Source organism: Perognathus longimembris, chromosome 22 (assembly GCF_023159225.1).
Source record: "Perognathus longimembris pacificus isolate PPM17 chromosome 22, ASM2315922v1, whole genome shotgun sequence".
Lineage (NCBI taxonomy): Eukaryota > Metazoa > Chordata > Mammalia > Rodentia > Heteromyidae > Perognathus > Perognathus longimembris.
The window spans coordinates 12,503,390-12,529,341 of record NC_063182.1 but is presented as its reverse complement, the minus strand read 5'-3'; the positions used below and the strand labels follow the sequence as shown (position 1 = coordinate 12,529,341).

Genomic DNA, 25,952 nt, shown 5'->3' with positions numbered 1-25,952 from the left:
GAGGACAATGGCTAAGACCATAGATGACAACAGAACTCTTTGCCACCATTGCTAGAGCAACCAACCTGGGAAGCCAAACCTCCGTCTGTAATAATCAGCCCAGGAAGGTCATTGATCCAGAATAGTCAGGACTGCTGGATCCCCTAAATGTTCTTCTTGTTCCTAACTTAGGACCAGTCAAATAGTTTTTCTAAGTTTACCACATGGAGTATGGGGCCTCTAGTTACCCCTCCTCCAGTCTCCTGTGCCTATAACCCAAGCAGAGCATAACTTGGTGTCACCTTCCTTTTGTTTGTTTGTTTTTGTTTTTTTGGCCAGTCCTGGGGCTTGGACTCAGGGCCTGAGCACTGTCCCTGGCTTCTTTTTGCTCTAGGCTAGCACTCTGCCACTTGAGCCACAGCGCCACTTCTGGCTGTTTTCTGTATATGTGGTGCTGGGGAATTGAACCCAGGGCCTCATGTATACGAGGCAAGCACTCTTGCCACTAGGCCATATCCCCAGCCCTGTCACCTTCCTTTTAACCCTTAAAGTTTTCCCACACCTCTGCCTGCCTGTGCATATTTGCCTAAAGCAACTAAGAATGGTTGGTTCCCTTGCTATAGCATGTTTTGAATAAATAGCTTCTGTCATGTGTGTCATTTTTGGTCATTTCCATACTTGCAAGAGACATTGTCTCCTCTTGCTCTGTTTTCCAGAAAGCTGATTATTTTATTGGTTCCTCATTTTCTTTTCTTTTCTTTTTTTGCCAGTCCTGGGGCTTGAACTCAGGGCCTGAGCACTGTCCCTGGCTTCTTTTTGCTGTAGGCTAGCACTCTACCACTTGAGCTACAGCGCTACTTGTGGCCTTTTCTATATATGTGGTGCTGGGGAATCGAACCTAGGGCTTCATGTATATGAGGCAAGCACCCTTGCCACTAGGCCATATTCCCAGCCCTGGTTCCTCATTTTCTAATGGTGTCCCATAGGGATTTATTAAAAGGCTGACAATATTCAACATCTAGATAGTTAAAAGTTTGTCTTGATGTATATCTATGTGGTCTTCAAAATATTTGTTTTATCATTACCTTAAAGTATTTTTGCCTCATGCCTCTTCTGAATGCTCCTCTTCGAACTTAAAAGCCAGTGATATAAACCAAAGATATTAAGGAGAGTTTTATTGTAAAGTTAGGCAGGACCTACAATTTTACATTTCTTTCAAGTCTACAAAAACTCTCAGAGTAGAGACTTCTTTAGGTCTGTCATACCAGCAGACACATTATTTTAAGTTAGGAAAGGGAAAGGTCACTTCTTGCTAAACTGAGGCAGAGGTGGTGGCACTTTAATGTCTTGACCTCTCTCCAGCTTCTTCTCACAATCCACCAGGTAGTTGACGCCATCAATGACTATCTGAACAAGTTCAACCTTGACAATGAAAAAGAGGAATAATTAATTTGGACAGAAAACAACTGCAAAGCACTGGTAAACAAGATATTTCTGTGAACAATGAGAACTTGCCACTCAGCTTGGACTCTGTAACCAGTTTTTCCTTGTATTTACCTAAAGAATTATGGGAGAAGAGGGTTCTGAAGATTGTGGTCAGAGATGGAAAACAGAAGTATCGCAGGAGAGTCTCTCAGGTTTTTTTTCTTTCTTTTTTCTTTTTTTCCAGTCCTGGGGATTGAACTCAGAGCCTGAGCACTGTCCCTGACTTCTTTTTGCTCAAGGCTAGCACTCTACCACTTGAGCCACAGTGCCACTTCCGGCTTTTTCTATGTATGTGGTGCTGAGGAATTGAACCCAGGGCTTCATGTATATGAGGCAAACACTTTACCGCTAGGTCATATTCCCAGCCCCTCAGGTGTTCTTTAATGAAGATGGGATTACTATATATGGGGTTACTATTTGTATGTGAGAATATATATATATGCATATAGTATATGTGTGCATATATATCCATATATATGTAAACTTGGATTTTAATCTCATGTGTTCGTTTCTCATCAGTCTTTACTATAAAGTTTCAGAATTTGTCTTAAGGTAAAAAGACTATACAATGATACTTTCTTGTTCTTTGGATCTTAATTCTGACCTGTTGCTAAGCTATCTGAGCACCGGCTGTGTTAGTGTAGGTATCATTTACATACTATGTGTCTTCCTGAAAAATTCCTTAAAATCAAATGTTTGGCGACTAAGCCATGTTTGTACTGTGCTAGGCAAATATATTACTTAAAAGTTACTTAACAAATTACACTAAGGTATGCTAGAAAATTACTGCCCTAGAAGAAAAATTAGAACTGATTTCCAAATATTTGCCTTTCTTAAACTAAAGCACACATACCAATGCATTTCTCCCTGGGTATTTATCTCCTAGATAAGTAAGTCTCACTGCTGCTGAGAAAATCTAAACTAAAATAGTAGAACAACAAGTTGGTTCCAGATAACATAAATATACATGCTATAACTTAAGAATGAGCAGCAAAGGTGGAAGGAATCATTGAGTGTTTGCAGTGGTTCCCTCTCTTTTTTTTCCCCTTATTTATTGTCAAAGTGATGTACAGAGAGGTCACAGTTTCATAAGTTAGGCCTTGGGTACATTTCTTGTACTGTTTGTTACCTCCTCCTTCATTCCCCCCTCCCCTTCCCCCCTCCCTCTCCCCCCATGAGTTGTTCAGTTGGTTTACACCAAATGGTTTTGCAAGTATTGCTTTTGGAGTTGTTTGTCTTTTTATCCTTTGTCTCTCGATTTTGCTATTCCCTTTCACATCCCTAGTTCTAATACCAGCATATACAGTATCCAGTGTACTCAGATGAGATACAGTGATAGTGCGGGTACAACCACAGGAAGATGCAGTGGTTCTTTCTATGTGTAGTCTTCTGACCAGCAACCCTAGCATCCCATGTTTGTAGCATTTACTGGGATAATGAAATGGTTTTGCTTAGCATTCAACTGATTATGCCTTAAATGAGTTCTTTGTGCCTCATCTCCTTCTGCACTCAAGCTCCGCATACAGCAATGAATTCTACTCACAGACTCCTTCAACTGTCCTATGAGGACAATCTTATATGTAGCTAGCATAACCCTTATGTTTCATCATAACCCTAAAAATAAAAATTTTAGAAATCATCAGAGATCTAAGAGAAATTCAACAGGAACATTTCACATTTCCCACCTCGCAAGGGTTAGTACCTATGTACTGTGACTCCATACCAAGAAAAAACAACATGCTATTGTCCTTTAGCATAACAGCACTCCTACTGATGTAGATTTCTGGAAAGCTCATGGGGTCAGGCAAGGACAACAGCCTGACTGTGAATCTCTTTTCTTGCTTGTAATTCCCCAAAGACATTGTATTTACCTTTATGCATCATTTACCATGAAAGAGTAATAGGGAGGAGTGAATGGTGAGCTGACTCAGAACTCAGTGGGAAACAGGAACACTACATGGCTGTGAATGGAGACGGGCTGTTGAGGCTGCTCCTCCCTTTCTTCTCTCTTAGGCCACTTTTATTAGCTGGTGTGAGAGCCGTTACCTCTGATCTGCCGATCCGATCTATGTTGGAAATGTCGTACACATCCGCCACTGCTGCCGTGTCCACTCCACCCGTGCCGCGCTTCTGGAGCCGCAGGTTCTCCAGGATCTTAGAAAAGCGTGGATCCTAGCAGAAATGCGACATCGACTGACTACCATTGCCAAACCACAGAGAAATGACCCATGGCGAGTAATAACATAAGTTAACACATAGGAAGCATTTGTTTACTTGGTAGCAGGTGACTGTGCTGCTTGAAATTTTAAGCCTTAGAGCAACCTAATGAAATTGCTTTCCCCCTTGAATTAATTTTCTGTTTCTATAATAAAATACCTAAGACAAGGTAACCTTATAGAAAAAGAAAGGCATATTTGGCTCACGGTTCTGGAAGCTGGGGCGTCCAAGAGCATGATGCCAGCAACCCCGTGGCATCTGGAGAGGGCCTTCTTGCTGCATCATATTATGGTAGAGGGCGTCACATGGTGAGACAGAACGTGCATGCTAGTGTGGGCCTTTCTCCTTCTTCCTGGAAAGCCACTAGTGCTATCACCAAGCCTGGAACCTCATCTCATCCAAATTAACTCCCAGAGGCCCAACCACAAATACCACAAACACAAAAAACTGGAGATTGACTTTTCAATACACTCATTTATAGCGGACACACTAAAACCATTGAATTCATTTCACACCTGACCAGCCAAAGGCTCAGAAGGATTCCCAGATCTAAGCTACTCAGCTAGAAGGTAGCAGAGTTGTAATTGAACTTGGGCAGCCTGACTTCAATGTGATATTCTTAGCTTCTACAATCTTTTTTTTTTTTTTTTTTTTTTTTTTGGCCAGTCCTGGGGCTTGGACTCAGGGCCTGAATACTGTCCCTGGCTTCTTTTTGCTCAAGGCTAGCACTCTGCCACTTGAGCCGCAGCGCCACTTCTGGCCATTTTCTGTATATGTGGTGCTGGGGAATCGAACCCAGGGCCTCGTGTATCCGAGGCAGACACTCTTGCCACTAGGCCATATCCCCAGCCCCTCTACAATCTTTTTTTGTTTTTGCATCTTGATGCAGTTGTCACTGTTAAATTATAACTTAAGTGGAAATAATGTTTTGAGGATTAGAGTTTCATCAAAAACTCCTTTTTTCAGTAGGGAGCACATTGTCTAAAATTGTTTTTAGCATATTTGATTTTCTTTATATGATGCGATCCCCTGACTAGCAGCTATGGCAACATCCGGAAACTTGCAAGATACGCAAAGTCTACAGGTAGGATGAGCAATCAGTATTTGACCAAGCCCTTCAAAGCAATTCTCAGCACGCTCAACTTAAGAACTACTTGCACTAAAAGAGAGAATGGAAATGGAAGGAACCTCAGGGAACAGAGTGGAGTAGAGCAAGAACTTGTCGATCTTGATTCGTCACATGATGGAGAACTCAAAGGCTTTGTTCTTGAAACCAAAAGCATTTTATTATAAGTCTTGCGCTTTTTAGCCTAACTAATATAAATAAATGTTTGAGATGAACTTAACCTTTTCTTGTTAATGTCCTATTGTAAATGTTGGAAGTAAGGGTTGGGCAGTGATATTTTTTCCCTCCTCAAAGCAGTTCCGTTTGAGCCAATCTTATTGGAATTCAACAAGGCCTCTGGTTATGTAGCATTACCTTGCTGAGTTTGGGGATCCTAACGTGGACACCAGCTCGTAATCCAGTTCCGAGGTTTGAAGGGCAGGTCAGAATGTATCCTAGGCGCTCGTTCCACATGAACTCCCAGCCTCTCTCTTGGATTAACCGTTCTACCTACAAGTAGACCAAAAAGGAACAAGTGGAAGAGTTTGTTCAGCTCATCACGAATGACGGGGGAAGAGGGGGACGACAGATGTAGCACACATTTGTCACCAATAAAATTGAAGTAGATTCATAGTACTTACTTAATATAAAATGATACATCTACTACTACAATATTAAAATGGTCTAATTAAATCAGATAAACCATACAAAGCATTGAATATTACCTACTCGACAACAATCTGTCAACAAATGTCAGTTGATGTTCTTTTTCAAGGTAAGACAGTAGGAGAACATGGGAATTCCCAGCAGCCAGGTCTGTGGTCAAGCTACATCCTATATTATCTTTATGCTTAGAATAGCCAAGAGCAATGTTAAGAAAATGGAAAGATAACTAATGAGCCCACAGACTCTGGAAACGATGGTGGGCTGTTAAGAGAAGCATAACATTAATAAAGAGAAAGTCACTGATTTTCTGAAGCATAAACCTGGGAGACCCACTCTAAAAACATGCACTTGATCTCTAGAAAAACTTAGTTATATCTTGGAAGTTTTTTTTAGTTGTTGTGGGTGGTTGTGGGGCTTGAACTCAGGGCCTGGTCACTGTCCCTGAGCTCTTTCACTCAAGGCTAGCACTCTACCACTTTAAACCACAGCACTACTTCTGGTTTTCTGGTAGTTAAGTGAAGAGAAGAGGATCATGGACTTTCCTGCCCTGGCTAGATTTGAACCATGATACTTGGATCTCAGCTAGGATTACAGGTGTGAGCCAGCAGCACCTAGATCATGGTGTCTTTCTTGACAATGAAAAGTAGAGGGAGTTTATCGCAATGAGAATTCAGAAATCTTTGTTTGTATCTTACTTCTTTTAGTCCACGACAGAATCGCTCAAACACTCGTTTCATATTGCCTCCTTTTTCCATGGAGATTACTCTGGTGTGGTCTTCCTCATTTATCCAGATGAGAAATGTCTTGTCAAAATTATGCCTAACGAAAAGAGTAATATGGTGTTGAGTGTTAATTGCATTTGTCTCAACACCTAAGAATTCCTATTACCTCTGTAGCTTGATTGCTTCATTTCACCTTCCTCATTTCCTAGATGGCCCTTATCTCTTAATTGCACCTGAACAAGTAGCACAAAATAATGCTACCTTGATAGAATGAAGGATAAGGACAACTCTCGTTCTCAAAGATGTCATGTTGTTTGTCCAAAAAGAATATAATCTCTTTAGTTCCTTCAAGAGGATGAAAATAAATAGCTGAACTATGATAATATTTGGTGGTCACACTAACAAAGAGTATTTCATCTCCTAACAGATCAAACATCAAACAGATCAGAATCTCAGGGTGTTGACATAAAATGACATGGGCTTATGAGCAGCCTGAAAGAGTTGATACTTAAAAGAATTCACCTAGGTTTGCTGTGTAGACCTTGGATATCCATTCTAGAGAACCTGCTAAGGATTGCTTTTACTATATCTTAGGGCTACGGTCAGAATAACCCACGAAGATACAGGACTCAAAGTGGGCTGAGGACTGTTGCCATCATAAAATATATGCATACTGGGTGTCTATTCTTTCTTTTAGGGTTTTTCTTAAGTTATCAATATTCATTTTTAATTTTCTTCTCTTTTAGTGTCATGAGACAAACTCTCCATGCAGTCAAATAATAGGAAATAAACCCTTTTCTTCTAATGATGGTCTTTTTGTCACCATGCAAGATGCATGCAAGCCAGCTCCCATTTCTAAACATCTCAGCACTTCAGTAGGCATGTCTCATTCCCATACACATATACAACATTCTCAAGTAGTCTTATCGTCCCCAGATAGCTCAAGCCAGGCATGCTGTCAACTGCAGTTCACAGCAACTTCAGGTTAGGACACGCAGGCCATCTGAGATCCTCTGCACACGGCAAGCGTGAAAACGCTGTGTCCCTACCAGATTCCCCTGGCATCTGGCCAGTCACGGGCCATCCCCGCACATGTTAGTAAAGGGGACACTGGCTTATCGAACAGAAAGTGGTCCTGTAGGCCAAAAGGACAAAGCGAGAGAAGAAACTGATGAGATCAGGCCTAACTTCAAGCGCCAGGTGACCAAGTTTCAATTCACTAATAACGGCTGAGGCCTCTTAGGTAGTAGGTCATAGCTTCGCAGCCCACAAGAACTTGCTGGCAGTTTTTAAAAACGTGAATGCCCAGTTCCTATCCTCTAGTGATTCTGTTTTAATTGTTTAATCTGTTTAATATCTCCAGATACTCTGAATTCATTATTATTGGGCAGGGTCTAGGCAAGGGAAGAAGCTCTTAAAGTGATTCTAGTGTGCAGCTAAGGCTAAAAACTACCGGCTTCCTTCAAATGGATTTTTTTCAGTGTATCAGAGATGGCCTGGAACTGACTATCCTCTTGCCTCGGCCCCTCAAGAGCTGGGATTGCTGTCCTGTTACCATGCCCAGCTTGGATGGACATCCTTAATTCTTAAATCATACTCACTAGCATGAACTCTATGCACTGAAAGAATAAACAAGAATGAGGGGATGCTAGCCTGAAAAGTCGGTACTACACAGCAGACAATCTCTATTTCTTTCATTATTTTACTTTATTATTGTAGAGCTTATGTATAGGAGGAAGGTATAGGAGTCAGTAAATGAGTACATTTCATTTCGTACAGTATCTTCTCTTCCCTCACTCTCTCCCAGTTCCCCCCTCTCATCTACCCATGAGTTGTATAGTTCACTTTCATCAATGTCCAGTGAGCTCCACAATAGTGATCTATAAATGAACTTATTGTTCATTTAATGCTCATCATGGACCAGGTTCTATTCTTTGTGCTTATAATGTATTTCTTCTACTCCTCACAGTAAACATCTGGAGTTACTACAACCCATCTCTTTTATAGATGAACTGAGACTCAGGGAAAACCACCTATATGGGCTATTATGCTGCCACACAGTAGTAGAGCCTAATTTCACACCTTGACCTCAAGGATACCCAAGACTGTGCCTTTAACCCATGTTATATCCCACATATCAAGGCCAGTATCTAGAGTCTGCCATCTTTTCCTGGGTATATAGTACCGTATTTCATGTAATACCATATATTCAGACATGACTACTCAGAGGTAAGATAGTAAGTGGACATAGGGAGGAAAGTCCTTGTACGATCTGTAGGAAGTGAGAGAAGTTAGAAACTTAAGTCAAGAGGATTTTAGGCTGTCATTTCCCAAGAAAAAGCACAACCAGTTGTTCTGAAACAGGACAGTCAGACATTGGCTGGTGGCCATAGAGACCAAGAGAGTAAAGCTGTAAGCCAGATGGCTGGCCGGTCTGGTTCAGACACAGAGCATATTTTCTGGAATTTGAAATGACAACATTTTCTTTCTGCTTTTCCCTGGAGATTGAGTTGCTTTTTAAAATAAGTGTGCATGGTGGGAAGCTACATTAGGGACATGACTTTTGTCTACCCCGGTGCAGAAGAGAAGCTTGGAAGTCATCGGAAGTGCTGTGAGCCCCGTGGGCCTCCGTGGGGCATGGTAAGGGTAAGCATCGGTAGGATGGTCTTACCTCATAGTTCGGATTTGCCAACACTCAAGAGTCTCCTCCATTCACCTCCACCCTCCAACACCACCCCAGCAACTTTACATTGCAAGTTCCTCTATAAATTCTTAAGTAGAACCATTGAAGCCTACATCCATCTTCCTTATACAGAAGTGGTAGAAATCCCCAGCTAGACTCAGTCCTGGGCCAATCCCGTAGAGAGCCTGGCTGGAGTCTCTGACAGGGAAAGGGTCTCCCTACCAGGTCAGGGCTGCCCTGCATGGTCCGGGCTCTCTGTCCAGCCCCTCCCCAGCAGGCCACTCACGTCGATGAGCCGCTGTTGGTCATGCTCCGTCATATCCGACAGCCTGTAGTAGCGACCGGCTAGATCCCCCTTGAGGCCCTCCAGAGCGGTGATCGCTACGTTCTCCACCTCCCTTCGTTCAGCCCGGGAACAGGCGGGGGGCAGGCTCAGCCCGCGGATGCTGCGGCCAGTGCGTACCCGAGAGGACAGCACATAACGCTCATCAAATTGCCCATGCGTGATCTATGGAGCAGAGCAGAGTGGAGGGTCACTGCCCAGCTCCTGGTCACCATCTTGACTCAACTACACTTAAGTTCCCATCCACGGCCCTGTAGCTTCCCAGGAGACACCCCCACCCCACCCCACCCCCCCCGCCCCAGAGGCTGTGCGTTAACTGCACATCCAACTGCTAGACACATCTGCAACTTGGTCTTCAGATAAGAAAAAAGCAGCTGTTTCATAGAGTAGGGTCGGGAATCCTTTACCCCAATGGGTGTTAGGGTTGAAAAGGATTGCTTCAGGAAACTATTAAAGTTCTCAATGACCATCCCTCACCTAGAGGCAATTTTAAGGAAGGTGGGAACTTCTTAAATGTCTCCTTGGGCTCTCCAGGGAATACGCTGGGCAGACACAGAGCCTTCAGGGAAGATCTAACCAGGGAAGTAGCCCTTCCCCTCCCTCCAGAGCCCACGTTCTGGGATGCCAGCTTCTGGGGAAGGAGAGAGGGAGGCTGGAACCTACCTTGGATGCATCCAGATCTGTTGGGTGCTTCATCACCCTAGGGTCATAGCCATTGTGCCTCAGTTTGATGACAGGGTCAAAAAGGTCAGCAAACACCTGCAAGAAGGAAGATGCTCATCCAGTAGTGCAAGAGGCCTTTCCTTTCACCTTGCCCCTTTTTATCTTCATGGCCAGAGTTGATCCCTCTGCTGAAATTCTTTGTATTACTAGGGATGAAATAAACGTGAGAGGGGGCTGGTGGCTAGTAGTAAACAGAATACCCTATACCAGAGAAAGCCTTGTGGGGTGGAGCATCTTGCCCTCCCCCCCCCCAATAGAAAGCAGGGCTACAGAACGCCTCTGAACCTCCTCCCTAGGGAATCTACCAGAGCCACTGCCACTGGGCAAGACAATCCTGTGGTTTCTACTCTGGAATATAAGATGCTTCCAGGTTAGAGGCTAAGCTGCCAGCTTTTGTGCTCTGAGAAGTTCAGCTAAAATTTAATTAAAGTAACACACTAAATCCATTGGAAAACCAGTCTACACAAGCAGCACATGGAACAGGCAAGGCCAAGCAGGAAGCTCTCCTGTGAGCAATCTCTCCAGCCCACCAGTTCTGTGCAAAATCTAGTTAACAAAACAAAACAGATAGTATTTACATGAAATAATGGCAAGGGAAGTCACAGAATAACCTCGGTTTGGGAGAACTGGGGGATGTGATGTGGGAAAGGCTTTCAGTCCAGTGAAACAGTTCTACTTTGGGACTTGAGATGTCTGGAGCTGTGTATTACAATGGTCAGCGAGCCACTGGTTTTATTTATTCAAGATCGCCCCTCTCTTCCCTTGATGGCTGCCTTCCAGAGGACCTGCCTTCAGCTCCCTGTGGTAGGAGAATACAAAGAGGGAGGCACAAGCTTGGGCCTACACCATGATGGGGAGAATGATTTCTGTTAACCACAGACCATCCCATGCTTCGGCATCAAGGATGAAGATGCTGTAATCGTGAGATTTGGCGAGCTCAGGAGTCTGGACTACAGTAGTAGGAAAGATCATTCCCAGACAACAGAAACACAGAATGTGATCCCACCCAATAAATCTCAGCCACAACGTGACAGCTCCTAGTGTCATCCTAGTGAATAAATTTTGACTTTTATTTTTTCGGTACCAACTCATCCTCTTGACAAGCTTAGAAAACTCTGCTGTGCAACTAACTCATTTCTCCAGGAGGAGAGTTGGCAGCAGCAAAGGAAACATTGTCTCTAGAAAGATGCAGCTCTCACTGTGTCGGAAAGCAATTCTGGGAGCTAGCTTCCCTTTATGGAAGCTATTCCTGAGTGGGGGGGGGAGGGGAGAAAGCTGGCCCCATAGAGAAGAGGCCTCTGGGATGGCGTATGTCACGCCTATCTGGGACATCCTCCAGTCGGAAATCAGCAATCCAGTGCTCTTACCTCATAGGACTCTTCATCTCCAGCCACCATGCCCACCGTCTTTATGAAGGGGTGTCCGGGGTTGTCCACTCCAGTCTGGATGCACTGGTCCAGGGTGTAGCCATTGGGTGTCACCTTGTTGCGGAGCTTGGCATAGATGGTGGGGGTGAGGCATTCAGCCATACAGTTGTTGTGCTTACGCAGGTCAGGATAGTCTGCACTGGGGGAGGAGAGAAGTGTCCAGCAAGCAGCCTCCAAGGAGAGCTCCCTGCCATCCCTAACGAGACGGCTTCTCAGAGGTCTTTGTTTCTGCCTATCCTTCCACCAGACTCTCTTGGGTCACTGGAAACAAGGACTGTTGTATAGCTGAATCCTGACTCAAGAAAACCAAGTTTAAAAAATAACAGTCAGCAGAGAAAAGGCCCTATCTACTAGAGACCTCAAGACACCCACTACAGACTGTAGTTCAGGTGAAGAGGAAGCAAAAGGACTCAGAATATCAAGAGTTACAAATCATATGCAGACCTTTCTTTTGTCCATTAATATGTTTTAGTAAAATTCAGCAAGAAATCCAGTGTGATCTTTTATGCCTGGGGTGGAAAAGACCAGAGACCCTGCAGATGAATCTACCTATCTCCTCATTTATTTCCCTGTCCTGTCTATAAGGCAAGCACCATGAGAACTAAGAGATATTCAGTAAATATACATAGGAAGACATCGAGTAGGTGCTGGTGTGTTCTGTGCAATGTATTGGATGGAGTACGGGAGATTGAGGAGCACTATTACCTGCTCGAAGGCAGGTAATCTTAGCTCCTGTGGTACATGCTAGTTGCTGATGATTCCCTCAAAGGTGCTAACTCATACAAAAGAAAAATGCCCCCGAGAGACAGTGCAGTGCATTTCCCAGCCTATCTAGCCATTCCTTCCTACATGGAATCCTAAGAAGTCATTATTCAGTGTAGGCCATGCCACCTACAGCCAAATTCCAAATACTGAACAAAAAGGAGCTATTTTCCCCTTTGTTCTATTTCTCCTTTTCAATCTGTAATGTTTTATAATGCTTAGACTTAAAATCAGTCCTATGGCATTTGGTATTCCAGAATTCAGTGTGGCAGTGTGTGAAGCATGGGTATGGAACCAAGGGTCCTGGATTTGCCCTTGGCTGTAGCAGCTGTATGAACTTGGATACTACTTAATGTGTGTGTGTGTGTGTGTGTGTGTGTGTGTGTGTGAGTGTGTGTGTGTGCATACATACATGTATGTATGCTCTGGTCCTGGGGCTTGAGCTCGGGGCCTGGGCACTGTCCCTAAGCTTTTTTGCTCAAAGCTGGTGCTTTACCACTTGAGCCACAGCTCCACTTCCAGCATTTTGGTTGTTAATTGGAAATAAAATTTTCACAGACTTCCCTGCCTGAGCTGGCTTCAAATAGCAAATCTCAGATCTCAGCCTTCCGAGTGGCTAGGATTATAAGCATGAGCACTGGCACCCAGCCATAATTCTTATTAACTGCTTAATACTTTAAAATCAATTATATGTTATTTTTACAAAAAGCTTAATTTTCAAAGTGCAGGAAACCAGCTAACCAGCTAACTTTTTAAGACCTCATTTCATCACAAAGGAAGCTAAGATGAATAATACTCCACGTAAAGTGTTTAATGCACATGTTAGTAAATATTCTCAAAAAGTAAGTGTCCAATACATGTTCACTATCATAGTTATTATTATTCATAGTTATTCATTCATAGTTATTATTATTTCTGGGCAGAAATAATGATGCAACAATTCTTTGGGTTTTTGCCACAGGTCTTTGGGATTAATGAGTCTCAAAAGTGATTGTCCATTTGCCTTAGTCATCCTGAAAGACAAGGAGCAGTGTCCTTGCTGACAGCTTCCAGTAGGGAAAGACATATTTCTGGCAGGCACTTGGAGTTATTTAAAGCTTGGAGGACTTACCTTGCAGGAAATAGCCTATGCTGTTCCTTGGCCTCAGCGCACACCTTCTGCCTGTTCAGCAAGTAACCAGTGGTCAGGGCACTGGTGCTCAGTGTAGTAAGTAGGAGAGATGCATTGCGGCCAGTTAGCAGCTTGGAGAAGATGCTGGCCATCCTTCTCAGGTCAGTGTCTGGAGAGCAAAGGAGCTGTCAGAGAGAGCCACGATAGCTCTGGACCACAGGCTAGAGAAGAGCCACCGCCCTTTTTGAGTTTGTTTTGTTTTTCTATTAGTTTATTTTTTTCTTTTTGGTTTCTTCCCATTCCTTTGCAAATGATGGACAGGGTTAGAGTTTATAAATGTCTACATTTCTTCAGATGTCCTTCAAGCACTAAGGTCAAAATGTTAACAATGAAGTAAGAGGCCTAGACTGTGACTCCCTCATTGGGTTGGAGCCCTTGAAAGGGGCTCAAAGTCTTTCTAACAAAATTATATTCAGTTTAAGCCCTGGGTTCTTGCAGATTAATGTCAGACAACAAGCAAAGTCTTGGAGATTCCAAGCAAGTGAAAAGATATAATAAATGAGAACCAATCAAAGAAATAACCTCAGACTTAGACGTCCAATGGTTGAAAAGTCTGGAATGCCATACAAAAATATAGATTAGCTTACAATAAGATACTTAAAGAACTAAGTGTTGGAATCACAATCATAAGCAAGCAACGTGAGACTGTTAAGAATAATCAAGGGGCTGGAAATGTGGCTTAGTGATAGAGCTAATGCCTAGCACGCATGAAGCCCAGGGTTCGATTCCTCAGCACCACATAAATAGAAAAAAGCCGGAAGTGGCACTGTGGCTCAAGTGGTAGCATGCTAGCCTTAAGCAAAAAGAAGCCAGGGACAGTGCTCAGGCCCTGAGTTCCAGCCCCAGCACTGGCAAAAAAAAAAAAAAAAAGAATGATCAAGCTAATTTGAAAGAGAATGATTTTTAAATTACTGGATACAATACAGCTGAAGACAGAATAAATGAATTGGACACTATATCTTGAGAAATTACCCAGAATATGAAACAAAGAAATAGAAAATATCAATTCAGAAATACAATGGAAAAAATGCATGGTCAGATACATGTCTAGTTAAAGTCATACAAAAAGAGAATAGAAAAAGAAAAAAGAAAACCCTGAAGACATTATTTAAAAAGAAATAGCCAAGAGAATTATCCGGAACTAATGGAAAACTAGAGGCATAACAAAGTTCAAGCAAACTGAAAAGAAGCTAACATCTAGAAAAGTAACAGTAAAACCACACAACAGTAACAAAGATATTGAAGTAAGAGAAAAAACATAGCTCATCTACAAAGGAATAAAAAAATCAGCTAAGTTTTCCAAAATAAACCCAAGAAAATAATGGATTTAGAGACAAAGGGACAATGACTATAAACCTATCATTGGAGATACAGTCTAATTCTCTTCCAAAAGTGAGAAATAACAAGATAAAAACTTAATGAACACATTGATAACAAAGGAACTACTAAAACACATACTTGAGAAAGAAAGAAATTGAAAACCGAAGACAGTCTGGAATACCAAGCTTCAGCGCATTGCCAAACTCTTCTTCCTTCTATGGTTTTCTTTGGCCAAGATACACAGAGATAGCAAGTTTCACTATTAAGTTGATAAACTTGGGTGTGAAACTAAAGCAAAGGTCTCACTGAATCGTTGATCTGGGAATGGCAGCTCTGTGATCTCCTAACATCCATAACCAAGCTTGTGCTGAAATCACTTTTTCTCATGATTTAATGAAATGTTTATTGCATGTCCTTTTAATTTTTTACATTATCTTAAGTAGTTGTACAAATGATCTTCAACATGTCAGTTTATGAGGACAAGGCATTTGGGCTAATGTCAACCTTCAAAGGTTCTGCTGGTAGATTATTATTTTGACTTCTCCATGCCCCTCTAGCCTGGCAGGCTTTAGGTGTTATAGGAGTCGTATTCGTGGTTGAACGTTCTCTTCAGAAGGCACTCCATTTTGTTATTTGCACAGGTGATAACATGATGTATAGAAAAAGTAAAAGTGGGAAGATGTTTGTGTGTAAGAAGTAGTGTGCACCAACCAATGTGCAAAGTGTGTGGCTTTATCGAGTTTCTTTTATAAATAATGTATCTCATGGAAGAAAGTTTGGTGTAAAAAGCAATCTTAGGCTCATGAAGCAAAGCTTTTCACATTTTCCTATTCCCTCCTTGGCCCGTGCATCATCATAACGTATTCAACTTTCCATTCAGAGATGATGGGAGGAGCTAACAGCCCAAGTGCGACTCCCAGGACAAAGTCTTCAGCATCCACAGGCTGCTGGCCTCCACTCTTGTAGCCAGAGGGGCTTGTGGGAAAATAAAGACCATCTCCCTTGCATCTTGCAGCCGGCACACATCTGTGTCTCCCTTTAAAGTTGTTCTTGGCTCGCTGCTCCTGCTTTTCTGAAGATCATGTGACACGGCAGAGGTTCCAATGAGCAGTGAGCTCTAGCCCACCGGGAAGAACATTGTGGTAGAAGCCGTGGAGCTCAGCACGCTTGTTTGAGGACAAGCTGACAGTATCTTTATGTGGTCTCTGTAGTGGCATCCCTTGAGAACCCACTGCAGTTCACTGATCTTATTCTCGTCTTTAAAATGGAAATTCTTTGGAGCCTAGTCTAGAATGGAATTGCTTTATGTGACTGGGACAAGCAGTACTGGTACTTGGGGGCTCCAAGGTGATTCTAAGGCAGCCTGAGTGTTCTTTCTAGAAATCCTGGGCAAGTAATTAATTATCTGTACTTGGTTCTACTTTTTGCTTGCACCCAGCTGTCTTTCAGCATTATGAGACTGGATCTGCTTAGACCAAAGTAGGCCCATGTGGGTGACATTCATTCACCCCCAAATCACGGAGCCCCCACACAATGGGCTCTCTCAGGATTTGATAGGAGCAGCAGGTATGTCAACAATGCAAGGCTGGCAATTTGATATGACATTTTCTTGTGATTTCCATGAGCCACGATGCATTCCTGAAAGTAATTTCAGCTTACCTTGCTTGCAACTTTTGCTTCTGGAAAGTGGCCTGCCACTCTACTCAGCACTGACAGAAGCTTCGCACAACTCTCCTAGCTCCTCCTCACTCTATACAGAATGTGGAACAAGACAAATGGTTGGTTCGAGACTGTCCTTTCATCCCGTCTGGGGAGAAAGAGACAAATACTAACTGAATAAGACTGCGTTCAGAATTTCATAAAATCAAATATAGTTCACGAATAGATCACTCATAGACTGCCACAGGAGCACTGAGAACATGGTGGCCAGCCTAACATTCAGACTGACAACTTGAGAGCGTGAGTGATCTTAATATGAAAAATCCATCTGCATTTATGTTACTGTTCTAAGTACTTTGGCACTAGTGCAGGAAATCGCACTACTTTGTTGTGGAGGATGTATTGCCACTTCTCATTCCTTACTGCAACTCCAGTTTGGACTCTGCTGTCCCATTGTTCCTGTCTGATTGGGTCACAATCTGATGTCTCAGCCTCTCCCAGCCCAAGGCGATGACTTTCTATCTGAGTTCCCAACGCGCTCCCAAGCTGCTCATTCATTTGTGCTTGGGCTGCGGTGTTTTTAAATATCTGTTGTTGAACTCACTTGTCATGTCGTCCTGTCATTTTAAGGAACTTGCACTGTGTTGTCTTCACTGGAGCTGAATAAAATTCCTTAAGGCCAAGAACCATTCTACCTGCCACAGCTCCTCAGTGCTCCTCAGTGAACAGTGCCTTCCTAACCTGATACAATTGCACTTAAAATGATGTTTTAGGTGATTGTGATCCTCTGAGGTTACAGTGGAGATGAAAATTTCCCATTGCCTATGTCATGCTGTAGTATAAGGCATTGCACATGTATGTGCAGTAAGGTGGCTCTAAACAAATCTACTGCACTGCCAGCCATACAAAAGCATAGTACATCCAATTAGGTACAGGATGAAATGAAATACTTGATAAAAATGACACACAACTGGCCTTTGTGTTTACTTCTCTTTTTTTTGCCAGTCCTGGGCCTTGGTCTCAGGGCCTGAGCACTGTCCCTGGCTTCTTCTTGCTCAAGGCTAGCACTCTGCCACTTGAGTCACAGCGCCACTTCTGGCCATTTTCTATATATGTGGTGCTGGGGAATCGAACCCAGGGCTTCATGTATGCAAGGCCAGCACTCTTGCCACTGGGCCATATTCCCAGCCCCTGTGTTTACTTCGTTTAACTCATTTTTAAAAACCAACTGAGTGTAAAGCAGTACCCTATGTTACACAGAGAGAGCAGGCTCCCATTCTGTCATGTGTCCTGTGACTCTTAGTTGTATCACTAGGCCATATAGTGTTATGGACCAGAACCATTTAGGCTTATTCTGCATGTGCACATCAGTTCCTCTCCATGTTATGTTCCCACAAGGACCATAAGTTCCCAGAACTTATCCTATAAATGAGTGACTCACTGCTGTATGGGGGAGCAGTGTTCTGCCTGATTGTCATCAGCTCTCAGTGGACATTTTCAGATATTGAACAATTCTATAAGGGAAGAAGTTCTTTCCCCTGGCACCTCCCTACCCGAATTGGCCTCTTTGTTTGAATATTTCTCATGGTTTAAATCTGCTACACCCTTGGCATTATATCCAAGTCAATTCAAATTTGATAGACTGTTTCTGGATCCAAACTTTAAAAAGATCCTATTAGCCAAGCATGGTGGCTCATGACTATAATCCTAGCTACTAGGGAAGCTAATTACAGTTGATGGCCTGCCCAGGCAAATTGTTTCTGAGACCCTTTATCAACCAATTGCTGGATATGCTGAAGCCCACCTGTCATCCTAGCTATTCGGGAGGCTAATCAGGAGAATCACAGATCCAAGCCAAAAAAAAGTTGGTGAGACTCCATCTCAATGGTAGAAACTATATATTATTCTTATTTATTTATTATTTTGTCAGTCACGGGGCTTGAACTCAGGGCTTGAGCGCTGTCAATGCACCCCTCTACTCAGGCTAGCGCTCTACCCCTGTGAGCCACAGCACCGCTTCCAGTTTTTAGGTGGTCAATTGGAGATAAGAGTCTCACAGACTTTCCTTCCTGGCTGGCTTTGAACCATGATCCTCAGACCTCAGCCTCCTGAGTAGATAGCTAGGATTACAAGTGAAAGCCACTGGCACCTGGTTCTATTTTTATTTTTTTGAGGCCAATACATCTCTTTTGCCTACCAATAAAAGTAATCAAACAGCTTTGATAGGTTTGATGTGCAGTGACTCACTGCGCAGGTTGCTGGTCTCTGAGCTGCCAAGGTGACCATTTGGACTCGACGAGCTACTTCTCATCCTCAGTAGTCTCCACAGGTAGCCCTGCAAGGCTACTGATGAAGAGCACAGGGCATAAATATGCATGCTCTTCATTTATTTAATGGGCTCCTCAGATTGAGAAGGCAGGTGGAGAAGGAACCATTAGTGAGAAGCAAATGCTGGGTGTTGGCAAAATATAATTTACATCTTATGCCACCCAAGAGATTCTCCCCATAAGATACGGGAAAGATAATTAAACAGTTTTATTATTGCATAAGCATTAAACCACTGGAGCATATCATAGACCATCCACCAAAAAGATTTCACAGACAGAAAGACAGCTGTATATAGATAAACAGATAGGGTTCATTGCATATTTGTTCGTTAAAGAAACTAAGAAAAGAAGCTTGGATAGCCTTGTAAGTCATTCTAAGTTAATGCGGTGATTACTGCTGGTCCTCGGGGTCAGCTAATTGCCTTTTCTCAAAGACAAATATGCTCACATCTCTGTGGCCGGAGGTTCTTCTACGAAGTAGAGCCAGTCATCTAAGTAAGACTACTTTTGCATTGAGTGTAGAAATTGCAGACTGGATGGGCTGGGGATATGGCCTAGTGGCAAGAGTGCTTGCTTCATATACATGAGGCCCTGGGTTCCATTCCCCAGCACCACATATACAGAAAATGGCCAGAAGTGGCGCTGTAGCTCAAGTGGCAGAGTGCTAGCCTTGAGCAAAAAGAAGCCAGGGACAGTGCTCAGGCCCTGAGTCCAAGCCCCAGGACTGGCCAAAAAAAAAAGAAATTGCAGACTGGAATGACAGAGTCACCATCCTTGCTGCTTGTTTCTTAGTGATGGCTTCTGACTTGATAGAGTGGCCCAGGTTCACTTGGTTTCTTTGTTGTTGCTATTGTTTTTGAGACAAGGTCTTGTGATGTAGTCCAGGCTGGCTGCCAACTCATGATTCTCCTATCTCAGCTTCCTGGGTGCTATGATTATATGTGTACATATAACCCATCTAACATTTTTTAAATGGAATATATTTCAAAGGGCTAGAGAAAGAATGTGTAATCAATTTTCTAAAGGAAAAGTTCCCCTCACCCCCCCCCCCCAAAAGGAGAGGCTCTTTCCCTCTTTGCTCCAAGAAACATTATTTTGTTTCCTCCAGGCCCCTGTGTGCTGAAGAGTCCCATCAAAGTGAAGAATCGCTGGGAACCAATCCTGTATTTCAAAGGGACAAGGCCCAGTAGGACCAGGTTACTGTTTTTCTTAGCTCTGAAGCCCACTGATCCCACATCTGATAGGCTCTCAGTAAATGCTCGAGTAAATGAACTATTCTAAGAACTTGGGCATTAGAACAGACTTTAGATGTCAGTTAGTTCTTCCTGGGTGTTTGCAGTTAGAGACAGGTCACTCATGATTATGAACAAACACAAATGTGGAGTTATGAACAGCAGCCCTGGAGCCAGAGGCCTGGATTCAAGTTCTGATCTGCCATCCTCAGGCCTCTGTGGGCTAGCCTGTCTTCTAGCACTCTCCTGCGTCTCCTCAGCCAACACGGGGGCTTCCTCTAGATCCTCGCTCTCCTCAGGACATGGACTCCCTCTGGTCAAGCAGAGACCAGCTGGTGCTTCAGGGATGTGCGTTCCTGCAGGCCAGCTCTGCTCTGTCTTCTGGACTCTGTAACCCTTGTGTGACTGCAGCTAATTCCTGCACTTGCTCTGGTGCTCCTTCTCTTCCTTCATCCCCAAAGTCTTCTCCCTCCAGTCCTTATCCCTAGGAACTTCTCAGGTCTGCTCCCTGCCCCAGGCCTTCTTCAGGACCACACTGACGTCAGAGATTCTAGCTGGGAAGATGGTTGAATGAAGGCGAAGCCTTCTTTGGGTGGTAACTGTCTCCTGCTGATGACTGCTGAGGAGAGGGCGAGAGGCAGGAGGCAGGGAGGAGAGCTGTGCTTCCAGAGCACAGAGGCTGCCACCAGCGTGGACAGAGAGCACCAGCCTCCCACCCAGACTGAGAATGGACAGCTTGGAGAAGTGCTGCAACCATTCCGGAAAGAGAGTCAGAAAAGCCACGATCAAAATCAAACATGGTGGGCTGGGGATATAGCCTAGTGGCAAGAGTGCCTGCCTCGGATACACGAGGCCCTAGGTTCGATTCCCCAGCACCACATATATAGAAAAAAACGGCCAGAAGCGGCGCTGTGGCTCAAGAGGCAGAGTGCTAACCTTGAGCGGGAAGAAGCCAGGGACAGTGCTCAGCCCCTGAGTTCAAGGCCCAGGACTGGCCAAAAAAAAAAAAAAAAAAAAATCAAACATGGCAGTACCACACTGTCAAAACTCATTCCACGACTCATTGCCTTACGTATGTAACTGTAATCCCTCTGTACATTACTCTGACAATAAAAAATGCAAAAAAAACCCCTCATTCGACAGTAATAAAGCTGCCAGTATGAGAGAGAGAGAGAGAGAGAGAGAGAAATTTATGAATAAAATCATAGTGGCAAAATCTTTGGAAGGAATTCATGTGTGAGAAAGGAAGGATTGTATTAAGCATGGCATGTTCCAACTATGGAGTAATGTGTGGATTTAGGGAAAATTACTAAAAGTAATTCAGGTCACGGAAAGGATAACTTCTTAGTAGATTTGGAGAAAGCAACTTATTAACTTTTTCTTGGTAGAATTCTATATAAATCACTTGAACATGCTTAAGTAAAATGCTAACATTAGGGGTGGGAATATGACCTAGTGGCAAGAGTGCTTGTTTCATATACTTGAGGCCCTGGGTTCGATTCCCCAGCACCACATCTATAGAAAATGTCCAGAAGTGGTGCTGTGGCTCAAGTGGTAGAGTGCTAGCCTTGAGCAAAAAGAAACCAGGGACAGTGCTCAGGCCCTGAGTTCAAGGCCCAGGACTGGCAAAAAAAAAAAAAAAGTAAAAAGAATCCAGAGTTGTAGGTGCTTTCTTTCACATGAGGGTCTAAAGACTGTCCTGAAAAAGCTGCCTCGCCTCTGGCGATGGCCTGCCCTGCTGGCTGAGGGGAGCCTGTTGTGCCCACCTGAGCCCCAGTAGCTCCTTGTCTGGGATGGAGCCCACGTGAGGAGCACGCTCCCAAGAGAATTGCAGCAAGGAAGGGAGAGGACACAGCAAGCATGGAGTAACTGTGAGCCCCTCCCCCAACAGCTCCCACACCGTGGGAATATTTCCACTCTCCCCAAGTCTCCTCCTCTCAGTTTAGTTTGCATTTTAATATTTAAAGTGTTTTACATAATTTTCTATCTATCTATATCAATCATCTATCTAACTATATCTTGTCCTTCTTAAGGACAAGACTTTATTTGAAGAATTGCCTATTGCATACTTTCAGATCTACTGATTAGCTTTTGAAAACCAACATGACAACATGACAGTTCACGAAGTAGGTTCATTTGGGTTCCCTTGCCTAACTCCCCTCTCAACATGGCCTTTGGCTTGTGGAACAGGTCTCCCCTTTGCCATCTCTGACCTTTGGCTGGGGTGTTTCTTTCTACCTAGAACTCATCTGTCCAGGCCTGCCCCCCCACCTTTTTTTCAGAGTATCTATTGAGCTCCTTGCAAGGGCTTGACAAATATCCTCAGGCTTTGCAACAACCACACCAAGCAGGCATTATTTTATCTCAAGGGAAGTCAAGTGATGTATTCTAGGTCTTGGCGCCAACACACAGGTAGAGCTGGGGGCTGAACCAAGGTTTGTGGTTATCCCTAGATCCAGATTCCTGTGGACCTCAGATTGTCACCTCCAACCCTGTGACTCCACTCAGAGTCCCAGGACATTGCAAGCCTGCTCTCTTCCATTTCAGACCTCTGCTTCAGTGGCGGGTATACCCAGGCTAGCTCTGCGTGCTCCCCTCTGACACAAGGTGCTGAGGGTGTTTTCGAAGCCACACTGGGGATGCTTTTGGGGATGTCTTTGAGGATGATGCATGGACTTGCTTCCTTTCTCCTTTCCTTCTCTCTCCCCCTCAAGTGGAAGTTGGGATTTTCTTTTTTTTTTTTTTTTTTGGCCAGTCTTGGGCCTTGGACTCAGGGCCTGAGCACTGTCCCTGGCTTCTTCCTGCTCAAGGCTAGCACTCTGCCACCTGAGCCACAGCGCCCCTTCTGGCCGTTTTCCATATATGTGGTGCTGGAGAATCGAACCGAGAGCTTCATGTGTAGGAGGCAAGCACTCTTGCCACCAAGCCATATTCCTAGCCCACAAAGTTGGGATTTTCAGGGTTGAGTTTCCCTAACTTGTGATAGCTCTTTATAAATCTTGATTTGAAAAGCATTTTTACCAGCCTCTGGGATAATATTGGGCAGAATTCCTGGGCTTTAAGCCAGGAAGAGTGAGAGCCCAAACTTACTGAGCCAAAAGCAGCAGAATGTTTGTTATTCTCCATTGAATGACAACGACAGTCACAGTGAGCTGTTTGGGCAGTGTGCCAAAGAGCTATGCATTTCCCCAGCCCAACCAGGTGTGCCAAGGGCCTGGGTCCTAGTGTAAGCATTTTCTCTGGTTCTGTGACATCCTGGAATGTGGGAAAACTGGGTTCTGTTACTGCCCCAACACTGGGCATCCCAGTCATTCTGAATACCCAGATGGGGACATGGTGTGTGCCTTTCTGCTGATTCAGAGTTATTTCTGATTCTGCTGTTAACGGCATCCATGTATCTGAGCTCTGTGGAGCTAGAGGACAGGTGGAGGAGAGGGATTTGAGGGGAACTACGTGTCAGCTTTCAATCAGAAAGTCACCCCAAAGCAGAGGATGTCCTTGGGGCTGGCTCAGCTCCACAGGACACTCTGAGCAAATTCTCATGATTCCAGTCTCATAGGCCTGCAGGAAATGACTGCTCTCTCCTAGTTGTAAGATGGCAGAGGGTCTGAGTTTCCTTACAAGCAATGCACTCTCATTCAACCTTAAGGGACACCCCTGGGCTGCTCTACATGACTCAGCTACTAGAAAGTCACGGCCAGCAGATGTTTAGAGTCTCTCCTCCACTCGATTGAGATGAAGCCATGGAACTACTACCAGACTTGTCTCTCAAAAGCAAATGTTTTCAAGAGAACAGGTGGCTAGGGGCCAGGTAGCCTTTGGAGCCACTATAACAGAGTGAGGTACTATCTTCTCTGCTCAGGAGAAGCTATCTTGAAGCTTCCTAGAGAAAAGTGGCCTTCAACATTCACCTTCAGGATTGACTCCCTATGGGGTTTCAGCTCAGTAGGCAGGAAATCCCAGCATGCCCAACACTCGCTGTCTGTATCCTCTCGGGAGACTCCGATGGTTCTCTCCAGACTGGGGTAGTGATGGGACCCAGGCTCTCCGATCTAGGGGTAATGTGATCTTCAATTCAGCCCCATCCCTGCTCCCAAAAGCCTAAGACAATTTCATTCTATATACTCTCAAACGGTGGTTTCCAGAACATTCTTTAGCTATCCTTTCAGGAAAATGTCCCTAGCCCATAGCTCATGTCTGTCTGTGTGATCTGACCATGAAGCCTAGAGAGTCCAAGGGGACTGCATGGATTCCTGTGTCTTAGTCCGCAAAGAATTCACCCCCAACTGGTCTGGGGTCTTTGCAAAAGACATCTGCCCAAACAGAGGAGAAATGAAGGGACGCAGCCGCCTCACGGTGCCCGCAGGGGCCTCTCAGAGCCCTTGGTCCGGAAGGCCTCCTGCCATCTCTGCTGGCTGAGCTCCCCAGGAAAGAGCAGAGCGCTGCCCCAAGGACACACGGGCGGAGGATACGTGTGGGAGCAGAAAGCAGGGAAGGCACTCTTCTGGGCCGCCTCACAGACTCCAGCAGACACTGTGGGGGCCTAGCGCCCCACACGGCTTTTGGAGTCTAAAGAACAGCAGCGGAGGAGACAGGAGGCTTTGGCAAGTGAGTTTTCCACATGTTCAAAGCAGAGCACCTGAAGACCTGAGCCGGCCTGACATGACCCTGAGGGCCAAACAAGCAAAGAAGCAAAGAACAGGTCTCTGCCCAAGTCTGAAGTTTACAAACAAAACAAACGAAGGGGGGAAAACAAAGCCAACCTCCTTTAATCTTGGTTGGAAAGAGGTGAGGGGAAGAGAGAGAGAGTTATTTGCCTCACTATCATTACATTAATGATTTAAAAATGAATCTCTAGGAATCATATTGACCAGTTTACATTGGGTTGGGCTTACAAGTAGTTATCTCTTTCTAAGGACCTCAAGAAAAAGAATAAACCTTCTAGTTGATTCATCCTGGGTCATTGATCTGTACCTCCTTTGATAAGGCAGAGGGAAAGTATTCTCAGAAATAACTGATCGATCCCTCAAAACTACAAGGGAAAGAAATGTGAGGCTTAAAGTTGTGCCAAGTTCAGTTTCAAAATTCCACCAAAAATGTTTTTTTTTCAACAAATATTTCAGACTCCCTATCAGGAAGTATTGCCCAAGAAGAGGAGCTTTCAGCCAAGGGCAGAACTCCAGTGAGTTCTCCTCACTTTCCTCTCTCTGCACACAGAAGCGCGTGCCCACAGTCATTGTGTGGTACAGTCTGGACCCACAGTCCTGGGGCGACCCCCACCAAGCCCCTTCACCCCGTGCTCCCTGCAATCAAGCAGTTTCACCGCCTCACTGACCTTGAAGCTGGAGGAGTCCGGCACGTCCTGCTGCGCACACAGCCAAGAAGTGTAATGGGAGCTGCAGGACCAGGCCTGCAGAGACGCTGGCTCTGGGCGGGGCCAGAGGGGCATCCTAGCCAATCGCATCCCAGACCTCAGGCCGCTGGCTCCTCCAGCTGTGCCCTTGAAGGCCAGCCGCTGGCTCTTCAGCCATGGGGCGCTGGGCCCTTCCTAGCACCTGTCCTTTCCATTCCTTTCTTCGAGCCCAGTTCTGCAGACTGTGCTCCAGGCGTCTGAAAGGGGCTCTTGCACCTGCAGCCTACCTGGAGATGTGTGCAGACCTGTAGGACGGAGCTTCAGACTACAAGCAAGGTTCAGCCGGAGAAAACCAGGCCTGTGATGGGATTTCTCTCTCTCTTTTCTTAGGTTTACCAGCCTCGGGGGCCAGTTAGTTCTGGAGCGTGAACCCCTCAAGGTCTACATGCTGCCTCTGTGCAGCAGGTCCTGAGCCCAGGGTTGATGGGGCCTTCCTCTAACTTATTGTTGGGGGGCTGGATTTAGGGGGAATGGTAATATTTCTGTTCAAGATCAAGCCATCAGAAGTTGATGCATACCAGCTTAAGTCTACTACCCAGAAGTCTCAGCATGCCCTATCCCTGCTTAAAAATAGCCCTCCGGAGGACCAGAAAGGTTGCCTGTAAATAGCAATGACCCATCAGGATTTTGGACAGCAGCCCTGATGTTTCAAGAGCGCATGCCCAGGCTCTGGTGACCGTCATGTGCTCACTACTGGGCCACGTTGAGCATCACCACC

The 25,952-nt window shown here is 44.6% G+C and overlaps 1 protein-coding gene across 1 annotated transcript; it reads right to left on the bottom strand.

Annotated features, from left to right (window-relative positions):
* Positions 1 to 1,128: 1,128 nt before the first annotated feature.
* Positions 1,129 to 25,218, bottom strand: Ckmt2 (creatine kinase, mitochondrial 2). The gene is made up of 10 exons (XM_048331568.1): positions 25,157 to 25,218; positions 13,224 to 13,392; positions 11,291 to 11,489; positions 9,864 to 9,959; positions 9,144 to 9,365; positions 7,224 to 7,309; positions 6,148 to 6,271; positions 5,162 to 5,296; positions 3,511 to 3,636; positions 1,129 to 1,401 (listed from the first exon to the last, which is right to left on the bottom strand). Exons 2-10 carry the CDS (start codon positions 13,373 to 13,375, stop codon positions 1,282 to 1,284), a joined length of 1,260 nt encoding a protein of 419 aa, XP_048187525.1. The 5' UTR covers positions 13,376 to 13,392; positions 25,157 to 25,218; the 3' UTR covers positions 1,129 to 1,281.
* Positions 25,219 to 25,952: the final 734 nt, after the last annotated feature.